The sequence below is a fragment of the Corvus brachyrhynchos genome, unplaced genomic scaffold, assembly GCF_000691975.1.
Source record: "Corvus brachyrhynchos isolate BGI_N302 unplaced genomic scaffold, ASM69197v1 scaffold7, whole genome shotgun sequence".
NCBI classification, from domain to species: domain Eukaryota; kingdom Metazoa; phylum Chordata; class Aves; order Passeriformes; family Corvidae; genus Corvus; species Corvus brachyrhynchos.
This window is the reverse complement of record NW_008239054.1, coordinates 738,910-766,776: the sequence shown is the minus strand read 5'-3', so window position 1 is coordinate 766,776 and position 27,867 is coordinate 738,910. Positions and strand designations below refer to the sequence as shown.

The 27,867-nt window shown below is 35.8% G+C and overlaps 1 protein-coding gene across 3 annotated transcripts in view; it reads right to left on the bottom strand.

Moving 5' to 3' along the window:
- Window positions 1-94: 94 nt before the first annotated feature.
- The window catches only part of VSTM2A (V-set and transmembrane domain containing 2A), a 31,457-nt gene continuing 3,684 nt past the window's right edge, over window positions 95-27,867 (bottom strand). Inside the window, exons 3-5 of one of the 3 annotated variants that reach the window (XM_008637508.2) lie at window positions 27,811-27,861; window positions 24,107-24,443; window positions 95-8,733 (exon numbers count right to left, since the gene is read on the bottom strand). In XM_008637508.2, the coding sequence (XP_008635730.1) occupies window positions 8,657-8,733; window positions 24,107-24,443; window positions 27,811-27,861 (465 nt within the window). In that variant the 3' untranslated portion in view covers window positions 95-8,656. The other 2 variants (XM_008637507.2, XM_017739106.1) reach the window with 2 other exon arrangements.

Genomic DNA, 27,867 nt, shown 5'->3' with positions numbered 1-27,867 from the left:
ACTGCCACATTCTGGTATCAGTGTTGTCAGGAATAATGAGTGTAAACCTGCAGGTAGTTTTCTTCAGCAGCATACAACACAAACATATGTCATGTCATTTTATTACTTTCAGAGTTTATTATGTAGCTTGTTTCATATATGTCATAATATATTTTCTGCTTGTTTACCCATTAACCACTACAATGGTGTTCTCATTGATTCTGACACATTGAGTACATTCGTCTTTCTCCAGAATACCTGCAGTTAGTACAGAAACAAATTATTACAGTGTTAGGAACTTTGTATGCTGGTTCACTAGCAGATCTTGTGTCAGCTTCCTAAATGGTGTTCCTTTGAAATTCCCCCTTGATGGCTGAGTTGCTTTCTTTCTTTTTTTTGGAGGGCCAGAGACAGCTGTGATTATTTTAAAACATTTCTGCCACTCCACTTGTTTGTTACCATCTTACAGCTAGGAAGTCAGAGCCTTCAAAGATGACCTGGTGAAACAGATTGTACAAGTGCTTCTCATCCACTTCAGCAATGTTGTACAGTTTAATATCTTAATTGTTGAAACAGAATACGGACTACCAATAGAACAATCCACAAAAAAGTGAGGAAAAACAGTGTATTTTTAGAATTTTGCAACAGGAATGTTTCAAGTAGATCCTCCTTTCTGGCATATGTGATGGCAAATCTTTCTGAACAGTGTCTCAAACATGACTTGTTTATAACAAACTCATCTTACAGTATAATACTATGTCTTTCTTTTCCTAAGGAAAATCTGATTGTATTTGTCCAGCAAATATACTTGAAGGCCCACATACCTTCATAAAACTGCTGAGGTGTTTTTCTGTGTTACATATTTCCAAGGACTACCAAAAGCCTAGTCTGATGAAAAAAAATGTGGCTAATAAGAAAAAAAATCACTGCAGATATATATTTCCAGAATAGAATTTACATTGTTGCTGACAACTACTGATCAGTAGGAAAAGTGTGAAGAAAACACAGGTCTTCCATCTGCTTCATCCATCTGCTGAGAAAAGGAACTGCATTACCATCAGCAGGTCTGTCTCTATAATTCTGTGTTCTGTGTACATTTTCATGACAAATGGCTTAAATACCTATATTGTTTACCTTTATAAATAACCGTACTAAATAGCATTTAATTTTGCAAGCAGCTCTAAGTTTTCTATTTTTTCAAACAAAATGCATAATAGAGCATAATTCCCAGATTTATCCTTAAATTTCCTGACTATAAATCAGTAACTCTTTAAAGTGTCTAATAAAAGAGTTTGGTTTAATATTAGATATACTTGATAATTCATATTTAATATTTTTTCTGAGGATTTTGGCACAATGTGTTATTTGGCTTCTTTCTATTTATTTATATTCTATTTCAACGTTGACATACTTTTCAAAATTGAAAGAAATAAAGTTGGGATGTAAAGTTCAGGTCAAATAGTATTCTCCAAGTCCATCTGTGGAGTTTATTGTTGAGGAGAGTGGTTTTGTTGGACTTCTATATTAGCAGTGTCAATCACAAACACAGAGAGTAAGGGAGACTTCTGCAGAATTTTGTTCAATATTTGCTATTTTTCAATATTCTATATTTTATTTGTCCTATGGGTTGGGAGCTTTAGAAAGGAAACAACTTATCTAGTTGCACAAATCCTGTCCAGAGGTGGGAGCAGCCTATATCTAGCAGCCCCAGGCACTGGTATTTCTAGAATCCAGACAATGACAGATATTCTGCCCCTGTGCCCAGTGCTCATGTAAACTCAGTAGGTCCTGTGGTTTGTACAAGAATTACAGCAGAATAGCATTCATTATTTCTGCTGCTCCATGTACATCAGAGGTTCTTTCAAAATTTGCTCCCTTGCTACATCCAGGAAGTTTACTAGATAGGTTAAGGATAAAGTTCAGATCACTATCACTGGAATCACTCCAAGAGCTTTCTTCTGGTCACCTCCTTTCCTTAGCATTTTCATTCTTGCCTAGAAGGAGCTCCAGATGAGGAGTTTTGTTTCTGGTTTTTTGGGTTTTTTTCCATTAATGCAAGTAGTTCTGACACATAAAAAGCTTTCGAATACTACTGGGAGACTTTTAAAGCCTGTTCTGTTATCTTGAATGCTGAGAACTATTTAGAAATAAAACCCCAACAAACTATCTCCAATGTTTATGAATTATGTAAGCATTGCCTTACTTTTTAAAATAGAGTTAACTAAGTGATACAAAAAGATTTTTGTGTTAAAAGTAGTAAAAAAAAAGGTATAAGTATAGAAACTTATTATTTTGTACTATATATTCCTCCCCTGAGTACCCTCATGATTACTAATCACACGTCAGACAGAGATGGTGAAAGGGAGACAGCTGAGTCTCTTTGGGGTTACCATTGTGCAGTCACAGAAGGTGGACAAAACCTTTCCCTGTTCAAAGTCCTAACTGCAAGACCTTCTTTCGTATCTGTGGGGAGACTAATAGTTTTGGAAGAAAAAGCTTTGCATTTTGCTAAAGAAATTGCATTCCATTTCATTGTGTTTCACCTTGCTGCAAAGTTGAACTATCACTGTCATTTTTTATAGCAGTGATTTTTTTTGTTAGTCCCTGTGAAGGTTCTTCATTGTTGGCTGTTGCAGGGGAAGAGAAAAATTCCTGTTTTCTCTCTTACACAGGATTTCAATTAGTAGGTGGAAAAACTAGGAACCACCTTCCCCTGTCTTTTTTTCAGTGCTTAGCCCCACTGAGCAGATTAAATATATGAACAAAAATAATACATCTTGTGCCCGAATCACCAAATAAAAAGACATTAAGGTGGTTTAGTAAACATGTTGACATTTATTTTTAATAAAGTGTGGATTCCTTCTTTTCTATTATAATGAAAAAACAACATTTTGAAAACCTGAACCAGTGCTGGTTAACATCCAAAAACTAAAGTGTATTGTAGATGATCAGAAAGATTGGAACCTATTTTTTTTAAAAGTATGGTTTCCAGTGATTTAAAGGGTCTTTTAAATAATTTGGTATTGGAGACAATCAGCAGCAATGAACATAATCTTCTATCAGAAGTAGAAAAAGAAGTGATTATTTTCTTCTTTCTCGATTTTATATATAAGGATATTATATATAATATATATAACTTTTATTAAAAATATAAACCCCATATATTTTAAAAGGTTATAGTTATACAAGTCATTTTAATAAGGAATTTGCTTCTTCCAAGGTTTAAATGAAATGGTTTATTTTAAGCAGCTTGTTGTCAGATGCAATCTTCTCTCTTGTTTTTCAAGTTCATGGCATATAAAAACAAGTAATTAATAGTCTATTACGTACATTTTGGCTTCCTTATGAGCTGTCACTCAGTAAATAGTCTGATATACACATAAGACCTCTTTCTGTGCTGTAATATCAATGTAAAGGAGCATTTCACTAATTGAAAAATTCATTTGCTCCCATCCGAAGGCCATCTCTACCATCAACATGATAGAGTTGGAAACCAAATTTTATATATATATATATACATATATATATATAATCTCAAAATATTTTGAGGTGATAGGACACTGTAAACAGTGAGAGTTTAGATTGCTGCTAAATGAAAAGATTGGTGTTTTCCCCCTGGATTTTTCATAACAAAGGTGACATGATTTTATCCCATCACCTTGTAAGGAGTAATAAGATATACAGTATTGTTTTAGATTGAAATGTTGGCAAAAAAAGAACAGCACAAAAAGGAGAAATTAAATAAGATTGCCATTAAATTTGACTCTCAAAAAAGCACACTTTGGTTTCTTTGCAGGTATCTCCACCAATTGATTGTAATTCATTGTTACAGACAAATTTATCTTTCTTCTTGTATTGTTTGGATGAATAGCACTAGAAAAATTATGTTTAATCTTTCAACTATGTTAATGTATGTGCAAACTTTATGACTGTGAAATCAAATAAATCAACATTTAGGAAGCTCAGAACAAAAGACTGAAGGCATTTATGGTGAGTTGCATTAATCAATTTACTATGTGCTTATCATTGTTTAGTTTAGCTAATCATGGAAGATTAACCTTTAAAAATTTATATTACAAAGTATGAAGATCCCATTCTTGGTTCCTAATGCTTTTAGCTCTACAAACAACATTTGACATTTACCAATAGTAATATCATAGACAAATGTTCCCATACCCTGCAAATGACAATTGTTTTCTTTTTTTTTTCCTTTTTTTTTTTTTGGTGGAAGGAATTGAAGATTGACAGCAGTGCTGGTTTTGGGTTTTTTGGGGGGAGAGGTTTTTTTTGTTGGTTTTTTTTTTAATGATGACTTGAATGATGACATCACTTGAGATCATCAGAAGTTAAGATCATTAGAAATTAAAGATCACTAGAAGTTAAATGTTTAACACTGAAAAATATTTGGCAAGCATTCAGATTTTTGCACTGGTCACTGCTTCCTCATTTTATTTGAATGAAGCGAAAGTACTTTAAAGAATGAATGTGAAAAAAACCTGTTCTAGGGTCTGTTCTGATCTTGAATCATAGTAGCACTGAATTACATGAAAAGTATGAACTTCCCAAGTCGTATTGCTTTTGCCATGGTGTCTCATGTTTATACCTACTTCTGATCTTTGCCTTCAGGTAGTGCTGCAATATAAATATTCAATATTGAGAATGAAAAATAAATAAAAATTACTTCTGATAGATTCAGTGTTTACCATTCAAATTTTCTAGTACCTTTCTTAATAGGAGATCTGGAGGAACTGTCAATCTTAAATTAGTCTGCCAAGCTTTTTTAAATCCATGGTCTGAGCCCTCCTCTTGCTCCACAAATTCCTTTGCAAAGTCTACCAAATACAATTAAGAAAGAGAAGTTCAAACATGTTATGCAGCAACTTCAAGGCATGAAGTTCCAGAGCTTAAAAGGGTATTGGTAACCCATTGAAAAGGAGAATTTTTGAGACAGGCTCTATTGCAGTACTAATCCCTGATAGTTGCACCAACATGCCATGGATCTTTTTTCCATGTAATACAAAGGATGTCATTGACATCTCATGGGACTGGAACATGTTTCTTTTAGCCTGATGATACATCGGATCTCAAAGTGTGTGAGTGTAGTTGGCATATACCTTGAAATACAAAAGTGTTTCGTACTCACCCATGCTTATTCTTCTATTAAAAACAAAACCTGTTGGAACGATCTGAAGAAAGTCACATATGCAATGGGGCTTTGGGGACACAATTTGAGAAGCACGAGTCATGTAAAAGACCACCTCAAAACTGGACTCTTTTTGTAAAAAAGGTTAAGGACATTGAGTTGAGAGATGTTACCACTGCTAGATGCAAATTGCCCTTCTAGATACCCAACTCAACATGGAGCTTTTCAGGATTTAATTAAGCCACTTTTTTTTTTTTAATCTATTTGTGTTAAATACAAACTAGAACTTCACATGACAGAAAATGGTAGTAGTTCCATTCCTAAGCCAAATATTATTCATAACAAAATTCTTAGAAAAAATGGGGGCTACTGTATCTTAACTTCCATCTTAAGAAATTCTAGGAGGTCCAGGCAGATTCTCAATTTGAAGAACAGCTGTTAAGACCCAGTATAGAATTTAGAAATGCAATACTTGCTCCTGTTAGGAGATGTTGCTGCTGCATCCACACAGATTGGCAGAAACTAAAGCTGAGTTCTAGATCTGCAACCAGAAGGGCTAGATTAGCCTCATCTGAAGAATTTCGGAGTGTTGTCCTGACAGGGGAAGGAGGACAATTTCTGTGTCCCCTTAGCATCTCATGGAAAATGTAAAGGTTTTTCAAAAGCCCCACAGATTTCTTTTGTCCTTTTTTTTTTGCTGACACAGTTGAACAATAGCAGTTCACAATATGGTAATGTCTTCTGGCTTGCATCACACTAATCCAAGTGGTCTAGAATTCTGCTTTTAATTTCAGCTCATTCTTTAATCTGAATTCCTAGTACATGGTGATTTATATCCAAGCAGCTAACAGCATAAAGCAAAACACAGTATCAGTTTAACATAGTAACAACTTTAGCAATGTGAGGCTAAACTGCTTTGTCAAATGCCACATGTCATGATGGGTAGTCTTTATGACTGTGCATACATGAAATATTCATACAAGATATATGGATACAGTAAACAAACAAAACACATGTGACATTAAGCATTTGGTTCCAGCTAAGACCAATGGAAACTGAAGTTTCCAAGCTCCAGGCAGGAGATTCTCACATCATCCAGTAATAGATGTCCATTTCACAGGGAAAATGTAGCTTTTTCTCCAGAGCTCTCAAAGTCTGGTTCCACAGGTGTGTTCAGAAAGTGAGACTTCAAAAAAGCTCTGACCCTTGACTGGTTTTTTTCCTCTTTGTGTCCTCTCTGATCCACAATATTAAGTTTGATTCAGAACATTTTAATGGGGACAGTTTTTTATTTTTTTGACAGTAGGCTGATAAACTGTTATAACTGTGGAGAAAAACCTTCTCAATACACAACATTCTGAGTGGGTCATAAATTTTATGTTGAAATAAAAGAAATTTTGACCTTTTCCTCCTGATGGTTACTCCTGATTTGTTTGTATAATGCCAAACTTCTACTCTCTTTATTCCTGCTAAGACTTTTCTAAAACCAAGGAAAGACTGACTATTTTCAGTCAAGCTTATACTACAGAATGTATGGGAAATTTGATCTGCACAAATATGTTAACCCCTTCCAAAGCATTAGGTTTACAAAACGTTGATTTTATGCCTTTATTTGTTCTTTATCCTTTGAAAGTAATGGGGGAAGACATCAGACTTACGAGCATTTTGAAATAAAATGTTAGGCCTGTAGACCACATACTGGTGAGATATTAAACATACTTTTAAAATTTCTTCTGCAGTACTTACAAAGTGAGGAGAAATCACACAGCTGACCACACTGCAGCTACTTAATGCTGCTATAAATAGATCATAATAAGCATGTGGTGTATGTGATTGTCTGTGCTGATAAATGAAAGGGTGTGTATTTTTCAGCATCAGTGGAAAGACGGGAAAAAGAAAAAAACCTTCCTGATTGCAGCTGCAAATGGTAGCAATTTTTCCTTCCTGCATTAATGAATGTAATTCATGTAATGCATATTACATCATTCAACAGCAAAATTCTCACATTCAGTTCACAGACAAAAAGTATTTTAATTAAGAATATCAATGACTAATGACAATCCACTTCCAGAAAAAGCAAAGAAAGACACTTCTTTGGCCATGTAGAAGGAACTGGGATGCAAATATATTTTATCAGTGTAATAAATTCACTTTCCTAAAACTCTTTACCAAAAGAACATCCTTAAAGACATGTTCTGGTTTATTTGTCTGTTTCTAACCTTCCTTTATGTGCAGTATTTGACTGCAAACCTGCATTTTACAGTCTCTAGTGATTGAATCACTTATCTTCAATAAACATCACAAGTTCAAAGAGCTTTCAGCATCATGAACTTCAACACAACATACAAACTAAAATAATTCATTGTCTAGAGACCATAACAAATTTTAATGTGCATTTACAGAGTAAACAGAGGGCTGAAGGGGGTCAAACCAGTCAAAGTGAAAATATGCATTACAAAATCCACACATTACTGAATTACAAACTAAAAAGTGATGTTTTGTCAAAAAAGGAAATGAAGATGTTTCTTGGTGGCACGACATATAGATAATATTAAAAACTGCTCGCATGAGGACCAAAGTATGTCTACTCTGAAGTTATATCACACAGACTGTAAGCAATTTACAGAATTTAAGTAGTTTTGCATATACAGGAATTGCAAAATTAGAGAAAACACACTGAAATATAGAACGCACGCACAAAAAAAAGGATGTATATATATAAACCTCCACACAGTTATCAGGGGTTGGCCTAAGTTGGTACTTGCCACCATTGAACAAGAAACAAACAGAAAGACAGGAAAAAACCTCACAGGGAAAAAAGAATAATATATTAAAAAGAAAAAAGCAAAAAAAAACTCAAAAGAAAAATATCCTCATATGTTTTTCAGAAACAACATCCCCTAGTCTGCTGAGCTGCTTTGTAGAATATATTTTCTCCTCCCTATTCCTCATGCAAAAAAAAGGAAAAAAATAAAATAAAAATAAAAGGCTTTTTTATAAAGTTTGTGTGTATTTTATTTATGTTAAATCACTATGGTTTGTTTCATTATTTGGCCTCTTTTTGCTTCCAGGCTGGAACGGTTCTTTCAGCGTAGGAAACCAAATGTCATCCATGGTTAATTCTGTAATAGTGAGGACTCGCAGGCCAACCCCTGAGAAGTCAAGGATGAGGCTTCTCCTTGCCGAAAGAAAAGGAAACTAGGTCTTGCTGTTACAAAACGTTTGATTACATCACACCAGTTCTCTTCAAATAAAATATCAGTGATACGCCAAAGAAAATAAGATATATCAAGAAAACATGTGGTATCCTCTTCTTTTTTATAATATTTATTTTATTTTATTTTATTTATTTAGTAATTTTGTTTGTACTTCCTGAAGAAGGTGCTCCTTGTGTAGAGATTTAGAGTACATTGGGTGCAGAGTGGTGGTTGGAGGTTAGGGTCAACTTTGCTGTCCGCTCCGTGGATTTTACAGGCGATTTGCTCTTTGCTTTAAGAAGAGAAAGTGATATTGGAAAAAGTCAGCACTTTTAGATTAAAGCAAAGCACCCTTCACAAAGCCACAAACAAGAAGCAGGACAGAAAGTCCATGGCTTGTAGCTATCCTCGCACCTGCGGAAGAAGTTATAAGATATTCGCTCATCTTGCAGATTTCCAATGCTCCTTATAAGGCTGTTTTAAACATATACATTTATTTATTTAATTAGCTCGCCAGGTTGGCTCTGGTGCCCATGAATGTCTTGGCATGCACTGCAAATAACAACACATACAAAGTATTTCAGTCCCAGGGAGGTTTTTTTGTTTTGCTTTGCTTTTTTTCTTGTCTGTCTTTTTAAAAAATATTACCCAGTGAAACCATAAAACAAGAGGAACAAAGCCAAACACTTTCCACCTCAAAGTGTTCTTTACAAAATCATTTCCAGCATCACATCATTGACTGCTAAAAAAATAAAGTCATCTGGTGGCTAAAGAGTGTTTTCTTGTAAACTGGAAGAGATACAGGCAAATGGCTGTGCTATTTACAAGGGGGAAACAGAATGTGAAAAGGTTTGGACTATTTATTTTTGAGAATTTGTATTTTCCCAAACTTTGTTTTCTTTCTAAAAAGCTATTAAAACAATAGTCCAAATAATTATTTCTAAACCCATGACTTCATATTTAGTATCCAACAGAATAAAACCATTTGGGGCTAGACTAATTAAACTGAAATGTTCACACACCAAGGACAGAAGTATTTAGATGTCTTACATGCCAAGCCTCAGTGCTTGATAACTCCCTGTATCATCTAGAAATACATTCAGAATTTGAAACTAATTACTTGAGGTCAAAACTGTAAATGTAATTTGGTAGCAGTATACGTAGAGGTTCAGATTATAACAGGTTGATGCATGATTAATAAAGTTTATATTTGTGTTGTATATTTGAAAAGGATAAATATTATCGATGGTTAGAGCCATCAGTCCTATAACAAGGTAACAATGGTGTTATAAGCAGTCCATGACAATGCTGAACTTGTAATAAATGTTTATTTTTTTAAAAATCTATTAATCATGCATAAGATATTTTTGTAAAGAACTTAATATTAAACTGAATGACAGCTTTCACTGCAGCCCCTAAAAGCACATTTTTCTTATCATAAAGAATAGACACAATGAAAGCAAAAAGAACTCCAGGCAAGTGTTGGTTTTTTAAAATTTTCAGATGTAACACTGTTCTCTGTATCTGCCAACTATAAATGCAGCAAGAAGTACTTCTGTTCCTGTCTTTAGTAATTTTTTTCCCTCTTGAAATGGGGATTAAACTAAATCTCAGATTCTAGATAAACACTTCTTACTGTGGTAAATATGTGGTGTGAGATGTTACATATATAGTGGTTGCCATAAAACACTCTTAGTCCTCTGTCACATACACAAGACCGTCTAGGCAATAGTGATATTTCAATTACACACGTGTGAACTGAGTTGCTAAACAAATATTAACTTTTACATGAAAACTTGTCTCAAAGACATTAGTAATATCTTTCCAAGAGAAGTCCAAGGGAACTCTGAGCTTAGTTTCTACTGAAAGAAGACAGGAGTGGGAAGCCTACTTTTCTCTTGCCCGTCTGATAATGTTACTTGTACTGCACTGCTGTAGTTTGGGGTGCTTCTCAGGACACTTGTTCTGTATTACAAGCAAGCAAACACACAAGCAAATTTGCTGCAACTTTTTCCTGTGGATTTTTCTCACACATATAATATTTACAGCCTTGAACCCGAGTTCAATTTCTGGTTTTGGTTTTACTGTAGCATGACTTTGTTTTCTCTCTGTGTAAAATTTGTCATTGAACAGATTTTTATGAAGGCTTTTCCTTCCCTAATGAGGTTAGCAAAACTTAGTTAGAATCTTTGTTAGTGTTCGATCATTTCCTGTTGTATTGAATTATTTTCACTTGTTTTATTCCATTTAAAAGTTTTTCTTTTTGATTGAACCAAGGAAATATGTCTCACTACAACTCTAATGAAGTCTTTGGAGATATATTTTATCTGCAAAAAATATCTATAATGCAACTTGGAAGAATGTCATTAATGTATTTTAAAAGAGTTTTTACAACAATTAATGATGTTACAATTTGAGAATTTTAAAGCTGTAATGTGCAGAAGAGAAAAAAGTATGACATAAGTTTAACTTAAAATATGTCACAGTGGAAAAAGCAGCACCGTATTTGCAGACCAAATATTCTCTGATTTTTGTTTCCATTTTGCTTTTTTCAATAAGAAAATCTGCAGATCCTCAAATTAAGGGGTAATATATAATGCATAAACAGAACCTTTGTATTTATAATGTTCAGTTTCTGCATAAATCATGACTTCCCTACAATTCACTTCACATGTTCTACATGCATGTTCTCAAAAGAGCAAGACTGTTTATCTTGCAGGGGATTTAGGTTAGAGTACATGCAGTTACCGCAAGGTAAAGCAATTCTGAACACATCGGAAAAAATTAGGGGAAATAACAACTAAAACAATTTCAGTTTCTATGTGAAGAAAGAGGCTATTAGGATTTTTGGAAAAAAAACTGTATAGACAGTGTCCACTTCAAGGTTTTGGGAACTGGTTAGTAGATCTTAATCTGGTATAATAGTTTTCAAAATGCTGTCTAATCAAAACAGAGAAATTTTTGGTAATATATCAGCCCACGTACAATTGACTTGCAATATACAGTGACATATATGGCTATTAGGTGTGCTCTCATCTTTTCAGTGATGCTTTATGAAATGAAATTGAAGTTTAAGTATGCTCAGGGCTCATTTTTCTTTTTGAGACATGTGAAAAAGAACTGCATTTTTTCTTTTATGAACCCAAGTATTTGTTTAGATTTTGAGAGAGTGAAAGCTACAAAGATAGAGTAAGAAAATAGCAAAATTGAAAGCAGCATTTTCAGATTTTTTTTCCTATTTCTGTTCTTTCATTTTGGTCATATTTTATTATTTTGTTTTTCATCTTGAAAAAAAAAGTGACAAAAACTATTCATAAATGCCTATTTTGACTTAGAATCTGGAAGTCATAGGGTGCATAAATCAGAGAGTCAATTCCACCATATCCAAATTCAGACTTTCCATACAGATGTGTTTTTAGTATACCATTATGACTAGGACTTGAATAATATCACCTGAACCGTGAGCAAAGCAATATAGGTTAAAGCCTGTCTATCTGGCTGTGGATTTCCTAAATCGATTACTCATTATCCCACCATTTCAAGCATTATTTTCTAATTAACATAATGAGAGCTAAAAGAAATTTTATTGCAGGTCAACAACACTGGACCGCAATTATGTAATCCTCAAAGACAGTCACTCAAAAGAAGAACTGCAGTGTAATGTATGCTTATATTATTTCTACATTATTAGTTAAACTGCTCTTGATGTGTGGGTCAGACATTCTCACAGTTTCACCTGTCAGACACTGGGAACCAGTTAAATTTTTCTGTTGTCATATAACTCCCCATTAGTAGTCTTTCATTTCCTGCTACTAACAAATATCCAAAAGGGCAAATGTCCCTGAAATACTTAGCCTTATCCTGTAAACAAATGCTGTATTGCCAAAGGCATGTGATGATAAGTTTTTGTGCAACAGCATGAAAGATTTGTTCATGCCATTAAAGTGTTTGAAACTGTGTTTTATTCAAATTTATGGTTTACTTAAATGTTAGGAACACAAAGAAAAAAAAAGTACTGATAAATAAATATGACCCTAGTGTTTAAAATTTAAAAAAAGAAGTCTGTCCCAAATGCTTGTATTTCATGGCTCATAGTGTATGGACCCCACAGCTGAACATCAATTTTGTTCTGTTAATGAAATTACTTATAGAGCATCTAAGTATAAAATAAAGCCATCAGAAGTCATAAATTCTTAGTAAAATGCAACTGGTCAAAAAGGTAGTTACTCATTGCATGCCTGAATGACTATGATCCCTTGCCTTCACTAAGATATTGACAAAATTTGTGTCTGATACATGGGATTTGGGGATGCAAGCAGGGATGGTTGAATGACTTTGCCCATTTATTTTTCACAGCTGGATGAAACACTGAACTGTAAACTAAGCAGCTGCCTCAGGAATTAAAATTTTAGCATCTTCTATTTCTAAGAGTACCTTACATGGTAAACCACTCTGGGTCTCAAACAGTTTATATCTGCCAGAATTGAAGTTTAGCAAGTTTGGCATTCCTTGTGCTTTCTAAGGTTTAGGATTTCTCTGGGATGTAATAGCTTCCAGCATTCTGAGCCTCAGTACCTGTCAGAGCCTCTGAAAACTGTCTCCTTACAGTTATGTGTACAATGCACAGTGTATTCTCATACAAATAACAGAAGGAATATGAAAATTCAACAGCATTTCTTTGGTGTTTTACTAGACATATAAGTTTATTTAGGGTATTCTTGATTTTCTTTTAGGTAGTAACCCACTCATCACAGGAAAGACTAATGCCTTAATGGAGTCCTGGTTTTGTTCTGACCAGTACAAGTCAAATACAGCCAGTCACACAAAAGTTCATCCCAGATTCTCTGTATGTATTACATTAGGCCAAAATATCAATACATATATTTCAGAGACATATATTTAGGCTGTGCTGGGTATGAGTTAATTTGGTTTTTCTACTGATTTCTGAAATCACAGAGGTGTTGAAACCCTAGAAGTTTCATTTTTCAGGAATTTTTGCTGAGGTTTTCCATCTTTTAAGTGCCTGGTCTGCTGTTTTGTAACACTTAGCTTTGCTTATACTGTTAGATTTGAAATATTCTTCTCGTCAGCCCCAGTTGAACCACAGCTGAACCCATATGAAATCATAATTTTGCACTATTTCCATATAAAGTAAGTAAAAGTTCACGTGATATCTGGCTTAATTTTACTGGGGACATAAATTAACCATAAGATTACATGGAGGATATTTGCAGTTTTTATGTCCATAAAGATAGGTAAAACCAAGTATGGCTGATTTTATTTGAAGTTTTATTTGAATATGTCTCACACAGGTTTTCAATAAATAGATTCTTCCCCTCTGGCCTACCAATTGCTATCATTCTTATTCCTCTGAATTGCATAAATCACAATTGTGTTATCTCTTTTATACTGATGGGGTAAATATACCCACACACAGGAAGAAATTTTCTTACCCACAAATGTAAGGTCCCCCTTTCCCTCTTTGGGGGAATGACTTCTCAAGTGCGTTTTAGGGCTCAGTCATCTGTGTTTGATTTTGGGGAACTGAATGACTGAATGAAGATGAGCAGTAGGTATCATTCATTTTCAATGAAGATCCTTTTGCCTAGGCTTTCACTCCATCTTTCTCCATTGGCTGTACAGTAATCAGCTTAAAATAGTGTGATTTCACATCACATACTGCAGAGGGAAAATGAATTTATCTTACACACCAGAAGAAATTTAGAACAGGTTAAGTATTGAATTTCCCTGAAGTCTACCTAGAATTTGCATTCAGCATGTAGCTCTGTTCATCTATGTCTGTTAGTTTTCTCTTAGTGATGCCCAGAAGAGCAGATGAGAAAGAGAGATGGAATTCTAGATGGATGGCTAATCCTTAGCTTTTACTAGGTAAGGCACCCAGAGGTGTTCAATCTTGTCATAGGGCAAGAAAAGTCACAACTTTCCAACCCTGAATAGAGGGGAGAATTCTTCCAGAAATATGAGCCATAATAACTTCCAGAACTCTTTCTGGGTTACAGCAGGTCACAGACTTTTACCCTGCTGCCAGCTACACCTCGAGTCATGTTCTAGTACAAACTTGAGATGGAAATACTTGGAAGATAAAAAACTAGAGGAGACTTCAAGTATTGGTAGCACGTAGGAAAAATGATACTTGGCTTCAGGCAGTGGTCCAGAACAAGCCATATTAAAACCATGAGGACAACAGATAGTATGAAAGGAGAAAGGAAGAAGAGTGGGACTTTGAATGACCTCTGCATTTGCACAATGCCAAGATGGACAAAAGTAGAATTAAGGGTATACTGGTGTGAGCAAACCTGGGATTTATATTCAGATCACTCTCTACATCATTCCTGACATTAACTCCTACCTAGAGAAACATTTAATTCTTGTCATTTTTGTCTTTCTACTAGACATATCTGAGACTCATCATTCCATGTTTAATTCTTTAAAAAGTGCTCTTGTTCATATCTCATTCTTTAACCTCATGAGTAGAGCCAGGCTTCCTAATTGGGCCATCACGCACTCTGAAGAAGCAAAGATAATCTCTAATGTCATTCTCAAAGATGAAAATGAGATCATCAAAATGATTCAACCCTGTCATCTTTTTCCCTTGAACAGACAGGAGGGAGGTGAGAGATCCTTAAACATATAATTAAAATGGGCAGTTCATCTACATTTATAGATGTTTGTAGTTTTCTGATGAAAATAGCCAAAACTGAGTGTTGAGTTTGAACACAGCTATTCAGAAAGAGTAACTAGATAGTGTACTTGATTTAGCCCATTTCTCAAACTTCCCTGACTTTCTCAGGAGGATGACAGTCTGGCTACCTGGGACTCCCAGTCACAAATGTCCAATCATCAGCCATTTGTAGCAGATATCCTAATTCTCTTCCTTTCTTTAGCTGGTGTTTGAACTTGCAAAGTTTTAAAATCTCTTCACATGTATAAGCAATGCATTGACTTCAGCTGTTTCTATTTCAGTGAGAGAGTGCTTATTGGAAAAATGGTTGCTAAAAGAGGTGTTTGCACATAGTCTATGAAATTTCAGTGTTCGCTATTTAAATAAAACTTGTGTGAGAAGCAGTCCAGGAAGCAGTGCCTATTGCAGTAGTTCAAAGCTGAGGGTGCAAGCTCAAGCAAATGCAGTCAATAATTGGTATTGTTTCAGAACTGGAAGCAGGTTTTTTAACTGCTCTTATCAGCACTGGGCACCTTTCTCTCTCATCCTTCTCTTTCATCCTATCTCTCAAAACCATGGATAAAACATATCTTAGACCTTTTTTAATGCATGACAGAAAAAATATAAACTGGTGCATTTGTATTTATCTGTATGAAATGGCTGTTCTAAAGCAGAAGAATGCAGTTTGTTCTGACTCTTCTGTGGTAACTCATCTTCATTCTATGCTTTCATATAGTTATACCCTATACTGAATGAAGGTGGAATTTAGGCTGTTAACAAAAATGATTCAATTGACTCTTTTTTTAGTAACTGGCTTGTGCTGTTGTAATTAAACATGATTCCAACACAAATTGCTCAGCATTTTTATAATGCATCTATAAATGTGTGCATATTTGATATATGCTACATTTAAATAACCTGTAATGGAGCAATTTTTGAAAGATACCATCAAGTAACAGTAGGAGTTTGAAGAAGAAGAGAATTGCACTTGTCTTTTTTCCCCTTTGCTTTTTGCTTCTCGTTAATTCTTTCATCTATTGTAAAGAAAATTTAGGTGGGTGATACTTAATATTACACTATCTTCTTCAACAGCACTGTCATGATAAATATATACAAAAAGGGTTATTAGAACACAGACAGAATGAAAATTATCAATTTTTGTAAATATTTCAATATGTGACATGCAATCCCTTTTCTCGTTTTTCACACCTGACACTTAGGCTCATGCTTGACATACAGTCAACCTGGTCTCCTTCTGTTTATATCATTTATATAAGACCTATTTTCATGGAATTCAGCTAAGTTTCCACTGGATGAGTGTGCTTTCTTCTGATTCCTAGATGGTAAGAGTTTTGAGGCAGGGACCATTCCTCTGATCCTTTGTTTGCCTGGTGGATAGTGCAGTTGTTATAGAGATTAGAACAATGCCTCTGACTAACAGAAGGTGCCTCTGTCTAAGAGCTATGACTCACAAGTTCTTAATGGGTTTAGCTGGAGCAGTTTAAATGATCCTGCCTCCATCTCTCTGCCTCCCCCTCTTATGGAAATTAAACCCCCAACAGTAGGAGTGATACAAGCAAACCCATGCTATCTCTTCATCTATCTCAATTTAAGAGCTCTGTTTTAGTTTATCAGCTGTCATCAATGCCTTTATGACAGTATAGAGGCTTGACACTGTGAACTGGGAAAGCTGAGCAGCAGACATCTATTTCCTCCTGCCATCCAGATTTGGGGCAATAGCTTTTGATTGGAGCAAGACAAATACTTTTAGTGGCAGCATTTTAAACTGCAAGAGCTAAATCAGTGTTCATAATCCAAAGACTTCACCCTTGTTATTTCTGTGCTGCAAATAAAAAAACAATATGGTATCACCCCTACAACCACAGCACACTAGTTTGAAAATGGTGGATTTTAAGAATGAAGCTCAAAGTATTTGTGCCAAATACATCTGAGATGTGGAATCAATCATAACCATGAAATATCATTAATCAATATTCAAAGCCTCTTCAGGTAAAAGATGGTCACTGAATAGTAGATATTGAATGTGTGGTAATACTTCAGGAAAGTATAAAATAGGTAGCTGACCTGTTATTTTGGCAGTCTTTCAGACAGGCACAAACCTATGTAGTCATATTTTCTAATATTATAATTCTACTAAAGGGCCTTGCACACTCTGAATTTATAGCTCCCTGTGAGACCTACAGCTAGTTCTTGGCTTTATGACTGATTTATTGTTCCTCCTTGACAAAACATCTTGTCTTTTCAACTCTTTCTTTCAGTGTCACAGAATGAACTGGAGATGGATACACCATCTTCTGTAGTCTTCTTGAGGTCATTTTTATAATCCTTATAGCCCTGTGGCTGTGATTTGGTGGCCAAAATCCTCAGTCAGTGCCACAGGAAACAACAGCAGCAGAGGTAATAACAGCAGTAGAAATAGGAATGGCAGCAGAAGTAGCATCCAGATTTATTCTTTGTGCTTTTGTTGGTTGATGAACATACAGATTGAATGTTTGAAGCACTGCAATGCAGCTGTGCAACTAACTTTCACATTTTTATTCACAGAAAATTAGTCAGTTTTTTTCCAAGATAGTAGCATTCATGAGTAGGTGGGGGAACAAACTTCAGTGAGGCGGATCTGACTAGAACACCCACACACAGACAGGATAACAATTTGCACTGCCAAAAAGTACAGTGGCAACTTCCTTACGATAGGGTAAAACAGAGTTTGAAGCAGTTTTCTCTTCTCAAGGCAGGCAGCAACATCATTAGTTGCTCTTCAAATACCATCCAGCTTTGTCATCAACAAAGAAGGATAAATTGATTATTACTGTAGTATAAAGATAGTAACAGTTTCTGGAATATCTTTGAAGTTTTTGAATTGTCTAATCAAATATAAAATCCGTCTCCAGAAAATAAGAAGATACTGAAATTGTTGAGCTTTCTAGCTAGTCTAGGCTAAGGTTTCAAAGAGAAACACTAGAAAAAAGTTGATCAGAGGTGAAGAAAAACCACATAGAAAAAAAATGGACCAACAAAACCCACCATCAAGAATGCCCTTTCCCCTGAATCTGTGAGCTGAAAAGAGCAGTTTTCAGGTGTTTTCCTTCCCTTCCTTCAGTTCACAGAAACCTTCACTGTCCTAAACTTCTTCAGGTGGCACAAGCAGGGCAAAGCTTCAATTCTTCATATAATTCACTCTCACATTATGAGTAGAAGAGAATTCCTCTTCATCCTCATCCTTTAGCCAAATTTTTTGCTATTTTAGATGAATTACATCCTTTAGACTTCAGCAGAGTTGTATCCGTTCCAGCCAGCAGATAATTGCACCCATTCTTTTCCATTTTTTGTGATGCAAAGGATTTTCATAATGAAGCAGGGCACCATAGATGGGAAACTTTTGCTTCTCATCAGAAAAAAGTGAAAATATCCTCTGCTTTGCTGTATATCTGTCAAGTAACAAATGGGTTGTATTCTGAAGCAAGGAAATCCCATCAGTTATTTCAAGAGCAGACCCTGTCACATATGCTGCAATCTCTGATGACCAGAATTCACAGAATTCACAGAATTCACAGATGACCAAGTGCAATCTGTCTGATTGTGAAGCAATGGAAAGCAATTTGAGTGAGCTGACAAACAAATCATACACATCTTTTCCCCACCCTTTTTTTTTTTTTCTCTTCTTCCTTTATTTTCTTCTCTTTGTTTACTGAATGTGTGTCCCACCTGCAATCTTTCTAGTGGCTTTTTACCAAAGAAATTTGTATCAGGCATGTAGAACAGAACTACTGTGATTCTGCTACTCAGGGAACTCTTGAGTGGTCTTCTACCAGACCTTTGCATGTGAATTTTGTTCTAAAGGTGAGGTTAGTCTGAAAGGTTTACTTTTAAGCAGCTAAAAGAAAGGAAGACATATGATTAAGTGCATATGTAGCAAAGACAGACAGTGACACACACCAGCAATGTTACAAAAAGAATAGGAAAGATCTCGGTGCACATGTGCATTATATAAATTACAATGTAGATGGGTAAAGGGCAAAATTATTTTCTTAGACTTTGTACATTTAGTTTCAGCTGTGTCTGTTCTCACTGTTTCTTGACTAGCTTCATAAGAGACAAAGAATTAATGCAGCATACAAACACCATCATTTTTATAGAAATATGAGTTTCAGTGAAGCTGTTCTGGGTCTAGGTGAACTAAGCACTAGGAACAGGAGTTTAAGTACTCATATGCATTTTGTTCTATCAATAAATATGCACATACAAGAAATTAAGATCTGGGGTTTTTAAAAGAAACATAAGGCATTAGTGAGTTGATGCTGCACTGGAAATCCTGGCCTTAAAAAACAAAAAGGTGGGGGGTTAGCTGCTGTAAAGACCTTGCTTTGTCAATGAATTCATTTGGAACATATTGACACTTCTCAGAAGATGTTTACAGTATCAAGGTCAGGAACTAACTAGTTATTAGGGCTACATCAACTAACATGGTTTGAATTGATTACATTATTTCAAGAAGCTGAAAAAAGTAGAGCAGCATCTTTTCATGAAGAGGGAATCAAAGTGTCAATTTCAAGTAAAAACAGAGATTGCAATTTTTGCAAGTATTCCTGACAACAGCAAAATAAGGTTCAGAACAAGAAGAACAAAATGGTGGCTTGGCTTTTGCTTTCATGAAGTCCAAAGGAAACAGAAACTTGACTTATTGCTATGCCACAATCAAAGTAATGGTTGGTGCCTCCCGACATTATGGGTACTCAGTTTCTGAAACAGCAAAGCCAAAGAGTCTCTCAGTGAAGAAAGCACTAATGGTGGCTGTCACCTTAGTGGAGGCTAGAGCAGACATTTTGTTCCATTGCTTTAAGAGGAGATGGAACATAAATTAAAAAGAATTTAAAAACCCAACACAGAAGCTGGTTTATATCCTAAAAGATTCCAAACTGGACATAAAATTTGTGTTTAAAATAGGTTGATGGTAAAAGATTCCTAGATTCTCTAGATAAAAATGGAGACGGGGTAATGTCCTCAGTTTATCAGTATCAACAGACTGAAGAAAAAAGTTTTCATCCTTTTTTTTGCATTCATGCCTGATGATCAGCTTCTCAGTGTGATTTATGAAGCCAAGAATCCAGGTCATTGGGCCCACATAAGTACCACCTTCGCCTTTGAGCTCCTTTTCAAGTCACTCGCTGGAACTCTGCCATCATCATAGGAATTTCTGGCATGTAGATAGCTTAATAGATGGATCTGTTACTTCATGAAAGAATGAAAAGTTGCTAGAAATGTGCAGAGCCTGTATATAAGCAGTGAGAAAATTGACCTAATTGTCACTTCTTCATTTGTAATTCTCTGAGACTGATCTTCTTGAGTCTGAAAAGCAACTAATGGCTTTGAGCGATTTAACAGAGCATTGGCAGAACAGGAGGAGTTTGGGGGATATAGTCATTCTCAGTGCAACAAATGCTTCAGCTGATTTTGTTGCTATAAATGTTGAGTGATTTGAATGCAGACAGCAGAGTTTAGATTTGTATCCATGAAACAATGACATTTGCTGCAGCTTGGAGATTATTTAGCTTCCTTTCACCTGAATTCATTTTTGTTCTTGGACCCCATTTAATTGAAGCATTCCTTAGAATTACAAAGCTTTGTCATAACTCTGTGCTTTTACCTTTGGACTAAGGTTGTTATGAATTATGCAGGAAAAAAAAATGTCTGTCACTCCACCTACATAGGACATTTTCTGGATATATGCAGATTACTCTGTCAAATTACTTAGATTCCCTTTAAGCTGTGATGGGTTACCTCATTTGCTGCAGCCCGTAATTATGAAATGAAAGGGTCAAGCTGTGTTGGCTTGGACTTCTGCTGTCCTGACTTTTTTGACTTTGGGGTAGTCATGTAGTGCTTCTTAGTACATTATATGAAGATTCTCTGTGGGAGATGTTCTCATTAGCTATTTCTTCCTATATTGAATCTCCATTTTGCTTACAGTAATAAATATTTTTTTTTTTACACTCACATAATATTTTTCAGAGCAGTGCAAAATACTAAATGGACCTCATAGCACTTTGTCAGCCATGGCTATATAGCTCCCTGACAGTTATCACAGATATTCTTACTTTTGAGCAAAGTAGGAGAATAGCAGAAATATCTATTCAGCTGGGAAGTGCTGATGTTTTAGAATGGTACTGACTGTAAACTGCTTTTATAGAGCTACATAGTAAATATCTATTGTCAAGAAATAAAAGAAATTCTGCAGTGTACTCCAGGATAGAAGGAGCCAAGTAGAATGCTACCTACCTTTTAAAAATAAAATTTGGGTAGAAATATTTATATAATCAGAATCAATTTTTCATATATTAGTAGCTGAGTCCTTCAGCAGTAGCTGAATACAGAATTCCCAATAATTTCACAGTGTCATGTTTTCCATTGTTGTAGATGTACTTCACAATAATCTGTGAGCATGGCAGTAAATACGGCCAACAACCACGTACCAGCTCTCTAATACTAGAGAATATTTAATACAATTACCTATGGTTAATAGTACTTTTCTCTTCAAGCAGCATTGCTGCAGTCAATGTTTTACTCAACATGAACAAACATCACAACCTGTACCTCCTTCAAGTAAAAATATGTACTTAATCATGATACATTTGTATTCAAACATGTTTCTATGTTCTAGGCTGGATGGATACATTGCTTACACATAATGAAATCACACAGCAGTCTTGTGCACGCATAAATATGGCTAGCACCTTGTTACAGAGGGGAAGACCTTCTCATTTGATAAAGTAAGGAGGATGTGTTGATTTTGTGTCATAAAAAGGTACACTATTAATGTCTGTGACACCTCCTTTCTGCTTTCTTTGAGGTCTCAGAACTGACATCTCCCCTCCCTCAGCTGACGTTGCTCCTCTAAGTTAGATAAAGCTAAAACTCCCCACTTGTCCTCCTGTGAGTATTTCTATTACTGTAGAACAACTGTAAAATGGAATGAAAATCTGAATCTCACTATAGCTGGAAGAGTCAGGCCAAGATATTCTCAAGTTAAGAAAGCAAATCTTGGATCTCAACAGCTGAACTGATGTTTAAAATATCGGATATGTTTAAAATAACTGATGTCAAAAATATCACCAATAATTTGTGTAGCAAGTGACCATTAAATTGAAATTAAGCATTAAGTGTGATTCCTGGTACACTTTTATTTCTTCAGTAGATAAGCTACACCTCTGATGAATGCAGCATTTGTCTGTGCTTTGTCATAAAAAAAATGAACTGATAAACTAACTTACATTTTATCTGTTCAATTTTTAAATTATTCAGGATTGGGATTGTCTGTACTTGATCTGAATTAATCTTTGCTCAAGTAAAAAATTAAAGATTCATTTTTCTTTTTTTTCTTTTTTTTTTTTTAAACAGGGACCTTTCTGTGTAATAACCTACAAGCTCTCAAGTAACAAATATCCAGTAATCAGTCAAGACATTGCTTGGACTAAAGACATAAACAATACTATAAAGTCAATTATATATCCAAAATGATTTAGTGGATTAGCTGTTTTGTTCACACTTTGGCCGCAATGCAGTATAGTCTGTTGCTACATATTTCATAAACCTCTGACTATTTTAATAAATTTCACATAGGATGGAAAAAAACACAGAATTTTCACTTTATGAAAAAGTCTGCTGCTTTGAAATGTATGAGTCCAATGGAAAATTAGAAGTATATGCATTTATCTGAAAGGAAAGCCATGGTGGAATGGTGGTTTTAAATCAAGTGAAATATTTCTTTTCTTCTAACAGCTTAGACATTTTTTGGAAGAGCTAAAAAATGAAAGTGGCTCAATTTCAGGGAAAAAAACTGAATGTAACTTTTACATAAATATTAAAAAGTGTATACAGAGGCAAAATAATGATAGTAGATGCACCAACATTTTAACAGCAATAAGAAATTTTATATGAATAATCATATTGTTCCAATCTGTAAGGAAATGTATTTTCCTTATAAAAAAGTCTTTCTAACCTTTCTTGCCTGTAACTTGAAAGTGATTTCACAATAGGTGTGCTATGAAACTTGCTGTATTCACAGTTTTTGATTTAATAACACACTAGCAGAAAAATGATGCATCAAAGCTAATTAGCTTCCCTTACATATTTTAAGGTGGTTGTGATTTTGTGCCTTACATTGGCCCTTGGTGTAAATAGAAGTAACTCAGAAACCCTTAAACTTGCACAGTTTGTTTTTCAGAGGATATTTAATCATTTACAACATCTCAAATTTTTATCCTGTCCATCCTCTTTTGCCATCATATAGAACTGCACCTCCTGTATATTTGTGTACCTTTCCATAACTGTGAATTTTACAGTATCAATGTAGAAGATGAAGACTGATATTGATTATAGGTTACATATACAGTGCTGAAAAAAATCCCCCCAATAAAATGTATAGAATTTTAATTTCTACATGACAGACAATGGAGACATTGCCATTTTAACCCTTGATTCAAAGCCAATGATCAAGCACCTGAAGATGATAAACACACATTCTCTGACACACCCATGGTCTTTCTAAAGCCTACACAACAAAGAAACTATCTGGTGTGTCTAAGGTCTGCTAAGATTTAGAAGTCAAGGTCCTTATGAAAATAGAATTGACAGTAAAAGTAGATTAATTTTAACAAATGTTGAAGATATGAGTTAGGTGACTGGTGTAAAATAACTTGGGAAGGATCACATCTGGATGATGTTTTATTTAATTTATCATGCACAGACATCTTAAAATGGATGAGTCATTCACTGACATGCCCCTGTCTCTTCACACACACTACAGGGAAAGCTAAGCTTTGATTTGAGAGCTAGCCTTAGGTGGGTAAAACCAGCAGAGATAAAATCCACATACAGAAGTTAAAGGATTTTTGCTGCTTCTGCTCAAAAATTTATTCTTCAGATTTTAGGAAGTAAAGAGATAGCACGAAGAAGAGAACCAGAGAGAAGGAGGAATAAATGAGCACCACACTCTTCCTAGTCACAATTCCTGGTTACCTTGTTGATTTAGCCTCCTTTTACATGCTGGTAAGCAATCAAATGAAAGCTCAAAATGCTTTACCATACCTGATTGTGGACTTTGTTTGGGGATTTTGGCTGCTGCTTCGGGGCTGGAGGTGGTACGCACACGCTGATTGGCAGAATTGTGGATGCTACTTGGGACAGCTGCTGAGATGTTTTTACGAGGTTTCATGTCTTGCAACCACATTGGGGATGCCTCAAAGGCTTGCATTCGCCGAGAGTGGCTGTTAGCATTCACTTTGAGAAATGCCTGGGCCTTGTATTCCTGAAGGTCTCCATAGTTGGCATCGGTCACCCTGCACTCATACAAGCCTTCATCCTTTTTCCTCACTTTTGAAATCTGCAGCTTGTGGGAGATATCATTCCCTTGTACTTTCACTGTCTGCAAATTTTCCAGGGAAAAAAAAGAACAAAGGAAAGAACGTTGTCATGAATTCTTCTTCCTTTGGGAAAACTCTATGGACATAGAACCCAATTACTCAATGGTGTGATTGTGCTTACTGCAGGGAAGTTACATCAAGGATGAATATGGCTAATTTTATCTATGAGGATGCCTGACGTCTTGTTTCCAAATCTGCTTAGATGGTTTGCTCTGAAATCTAATTAGCCTCAGACAAAAAAACCAAACTACCATGCACATTCCAATTAATTGCTTAAGATCATGAACATTCTTAATGAGCTTTCTTATGTAAACCTAGTATCTGTGCACTTTATTGGTTAAACCTTTCCAGTTAGTGGGCTTTACTGAATAATTCAGTTTCTGAACTAGTGCATTAACAATTTTGCTGGAGATGTTTGCCAAGATTTAAACTATGTTAATAACTATTTATTAGATTAACTTGTACTATTCACTACATTGAAACTGTATATTTTACATTCAGTTTGTCTCCTTCAAGTGTGTCTAAACTCTTGGTATCTTTTTGTGTTAATGGTAACAAGACGTCTTGTGTCAGGTTGTTTGTTTTGTCTTGTTTATCTGTGTACTTATTAGAAGCACATATTCAGAATCGTTTTAAGAGCTGTCAGCTAAAATAAGGCTCCTGATTTATTTTTAATTATTTTTAATGTCTGAGGGCAACATAATATATTTTTATTTTAGATAATTAAAATACACATGAGTAAATTATACATTCAGAAATGTGTGATAGGTATTAAGATGCATTGGGAAAAGTTAACATAGATTCCTTTCTGTATGTTCATCACTTTAGAGAATTTATATTTAATTAATTTTCTATTACTCTCTCTCTGAATTAATATCTGTTGCCTCACAGGAAGCCAGTTAAAAGGTATTCAGTGGGATATAAATCTTCAGCTTTGAAGAACTTCTGAACCTGGTTAACTTCCAAAGTTACATAAACATGGATGCAAAGGTTGCTTTTGTGTCATCAATGACAGCCAATAAGGAGACATCAAGATGATGAATACATGGTGGATCACAAAAATAGAGAACTGTTAGATTGAAGCTAGACACGTTAGTGGGGATTGTACGACATATTACTTCTTTCTGATAGCTTGGCCTGCTGTAGTCACCGGTGTTGGCAAGGCACCTATTCTGCCTTCTTGATAAATTGAAGAGCAATACTTGTGAATATGTTATTGCTTTAAGATACTGGATGGACTTAATAGCCTGTTGTGTTGTACCCAGCTCTGAATTTATACTTGGCAAACTGAGTTGAAAGTATGGATTACATACTTACAGGCATAATGTATGCAATATTAATTGCACAGAAAGTGCTGCATAGTTATTTAAATCAAATTCAATAATAATAATATATCTCTACTGAACAATTCATGTTCAGCAAAAGGATTAAAGAAGATTCATATGAACAGAAAGAGGATTCATAGGTCATATTGTGCCTTCATTTGCTCCTATGCAAAAGCCACAAAGTTAACAGTGTTGCAGAGCCCTGATGAAAAACAGAATTTGTTTTGACTTTTGCATTTGAAATTTAGAAATTGTTGCAGTCAGCACAGATGCATGTTTTCTGTTTGTGCTGGTTTATCATTTAGAACAGATAGAAACAGTGTATTTCAGCACACATTTAGCATTTTTGAATATATTTCCTAAATGCTCTTAAACGTTTTCTCTTCATGATGATAATTTACAGTAGTACTAATGGAGCTGTGTATGCTTTAAAAAAAAAAAGGCTACGTTTGTAAAAAGTAGATTTAGACATCTACATAATGTTGACTTTTTAAATTACAAATATAAAATAAGTGTTTTATGCAAGCTTACAGGAACACTATAAATACCCCATCATCAATTATTATTATTATATATAATGAAAGAGATTTGTAACTTCAAAGATGAGACAAGCTTTACAACCTATATTGTGTCTCAGTTCTTATGGATTACTACAGGGATTCCAAAGGAGCCAGTATTGATAAGGAATGAATTATCTGCTAGCCCTATGTCTAGTGGAATAGTATCTAAGGGCCACATGTGAGCCTCATTTGTAAGATAGTCTACAAATGCAACTGAAGATATGGTCCATGACACAAATAGTTTCTAGTCGATGGTGAGAAGTATCACAGAAAACATAAATATGGCCAGAATATGTATTGTATTGAACACAGTGTATATGAGTTCTCATTTATAAATGCCCTTCAGCTATACTTAGCTGCACTTTGACCTGATGCAATTACTTGGTTTGTTATTTGTAGGCATCAAAAAGCAGCAGAGTAAAGGATTTGTCAGAAATCATTCCCCTTTATTTGTTGCTGGTTTTAAGCTTTGCTGCTACTTAAAGCCTTGTCTGCAGCTAAAAATCACTTCCAAAGCGATTGTGCCAGGCAAAGGGAAAACCCCTCTGGGCTCAAAGGGAATATTCATGCTGCAGTATCTGCTAAGTATCTGTGTCTTTCCACTGCAGTGAGCACCACACCATCATCCCACCACCAGACATTTCTTGGGATGCTGAGGGAGGAGGGTCTGAGCTTTCTGAGGTCAGAAGCAGCCTTCTGGCTGTCCCTGACTCAGGACATGGGGCTGCTGTGGAAGGCATCCTTTCCCTGCAGGGAACAACTGGAGGGGGAATGGAGCAATGCTGTTTATAATTCTGTTGAGATAAGATCCTGGTTTAATCTCCAAGCAGCAGATTGGTAACTCCGGTGTCAGAATCTCCCTTTTGTAAAACAGAGTCTCAGCGGCCAGGATTTGAGATTACTCCCAATGGGGAGGTTTTGTCCAAAGCCTTTCTGAGCTTTTTTTCTGCCTGGGGGTATGGACCTGAGACAACACCCATTTAAGCAGTTGCACACACCGCTAAAGGAAAGTGCAGCTTCATGGACAAAATTCAACCTTAAAACCAACTTTGGAGTGCTAAGGTAGACTCAGCAGTTACCCAGAGTAAATGAAAACACGAAATACAAGGATGGGTGCAGACTGAATTCTTCACAGGGTGCAAACAGGGTGTGCCAATGGTCTTTGCCTCGGCCACGCCGGTAGATGCCTCCATGTCCAGGGGTGTGGGGGGCTGCATGGGGAAAGGCTGTCCTGACTCCCTCTGCCAGGGGCGTCAAAGAAGCAGTAACAGATTTATAGAATCAACTATTTAGGTTGGAAAAGACCTCTAAGATCCTCGAGTCCAACCACTGAGCTGCGGGATGCCAGCTTCCTGCAGTCTGCCGTGCGGGTGGGGAGAGGATGAGGGGCAGAACGGACTCGGCGATCCGAGGCTGGGTGGGCCCTGACGGGGGAAGGAACCCCAGGCCGGCGGGGGCTGCCCGCGCCCTGCGGCGACACTTACGCTGATCTTCGTGCCGTCGCTGTCTAGGTCCCGCTCGGGCAGGAGCTCCACCTGCAG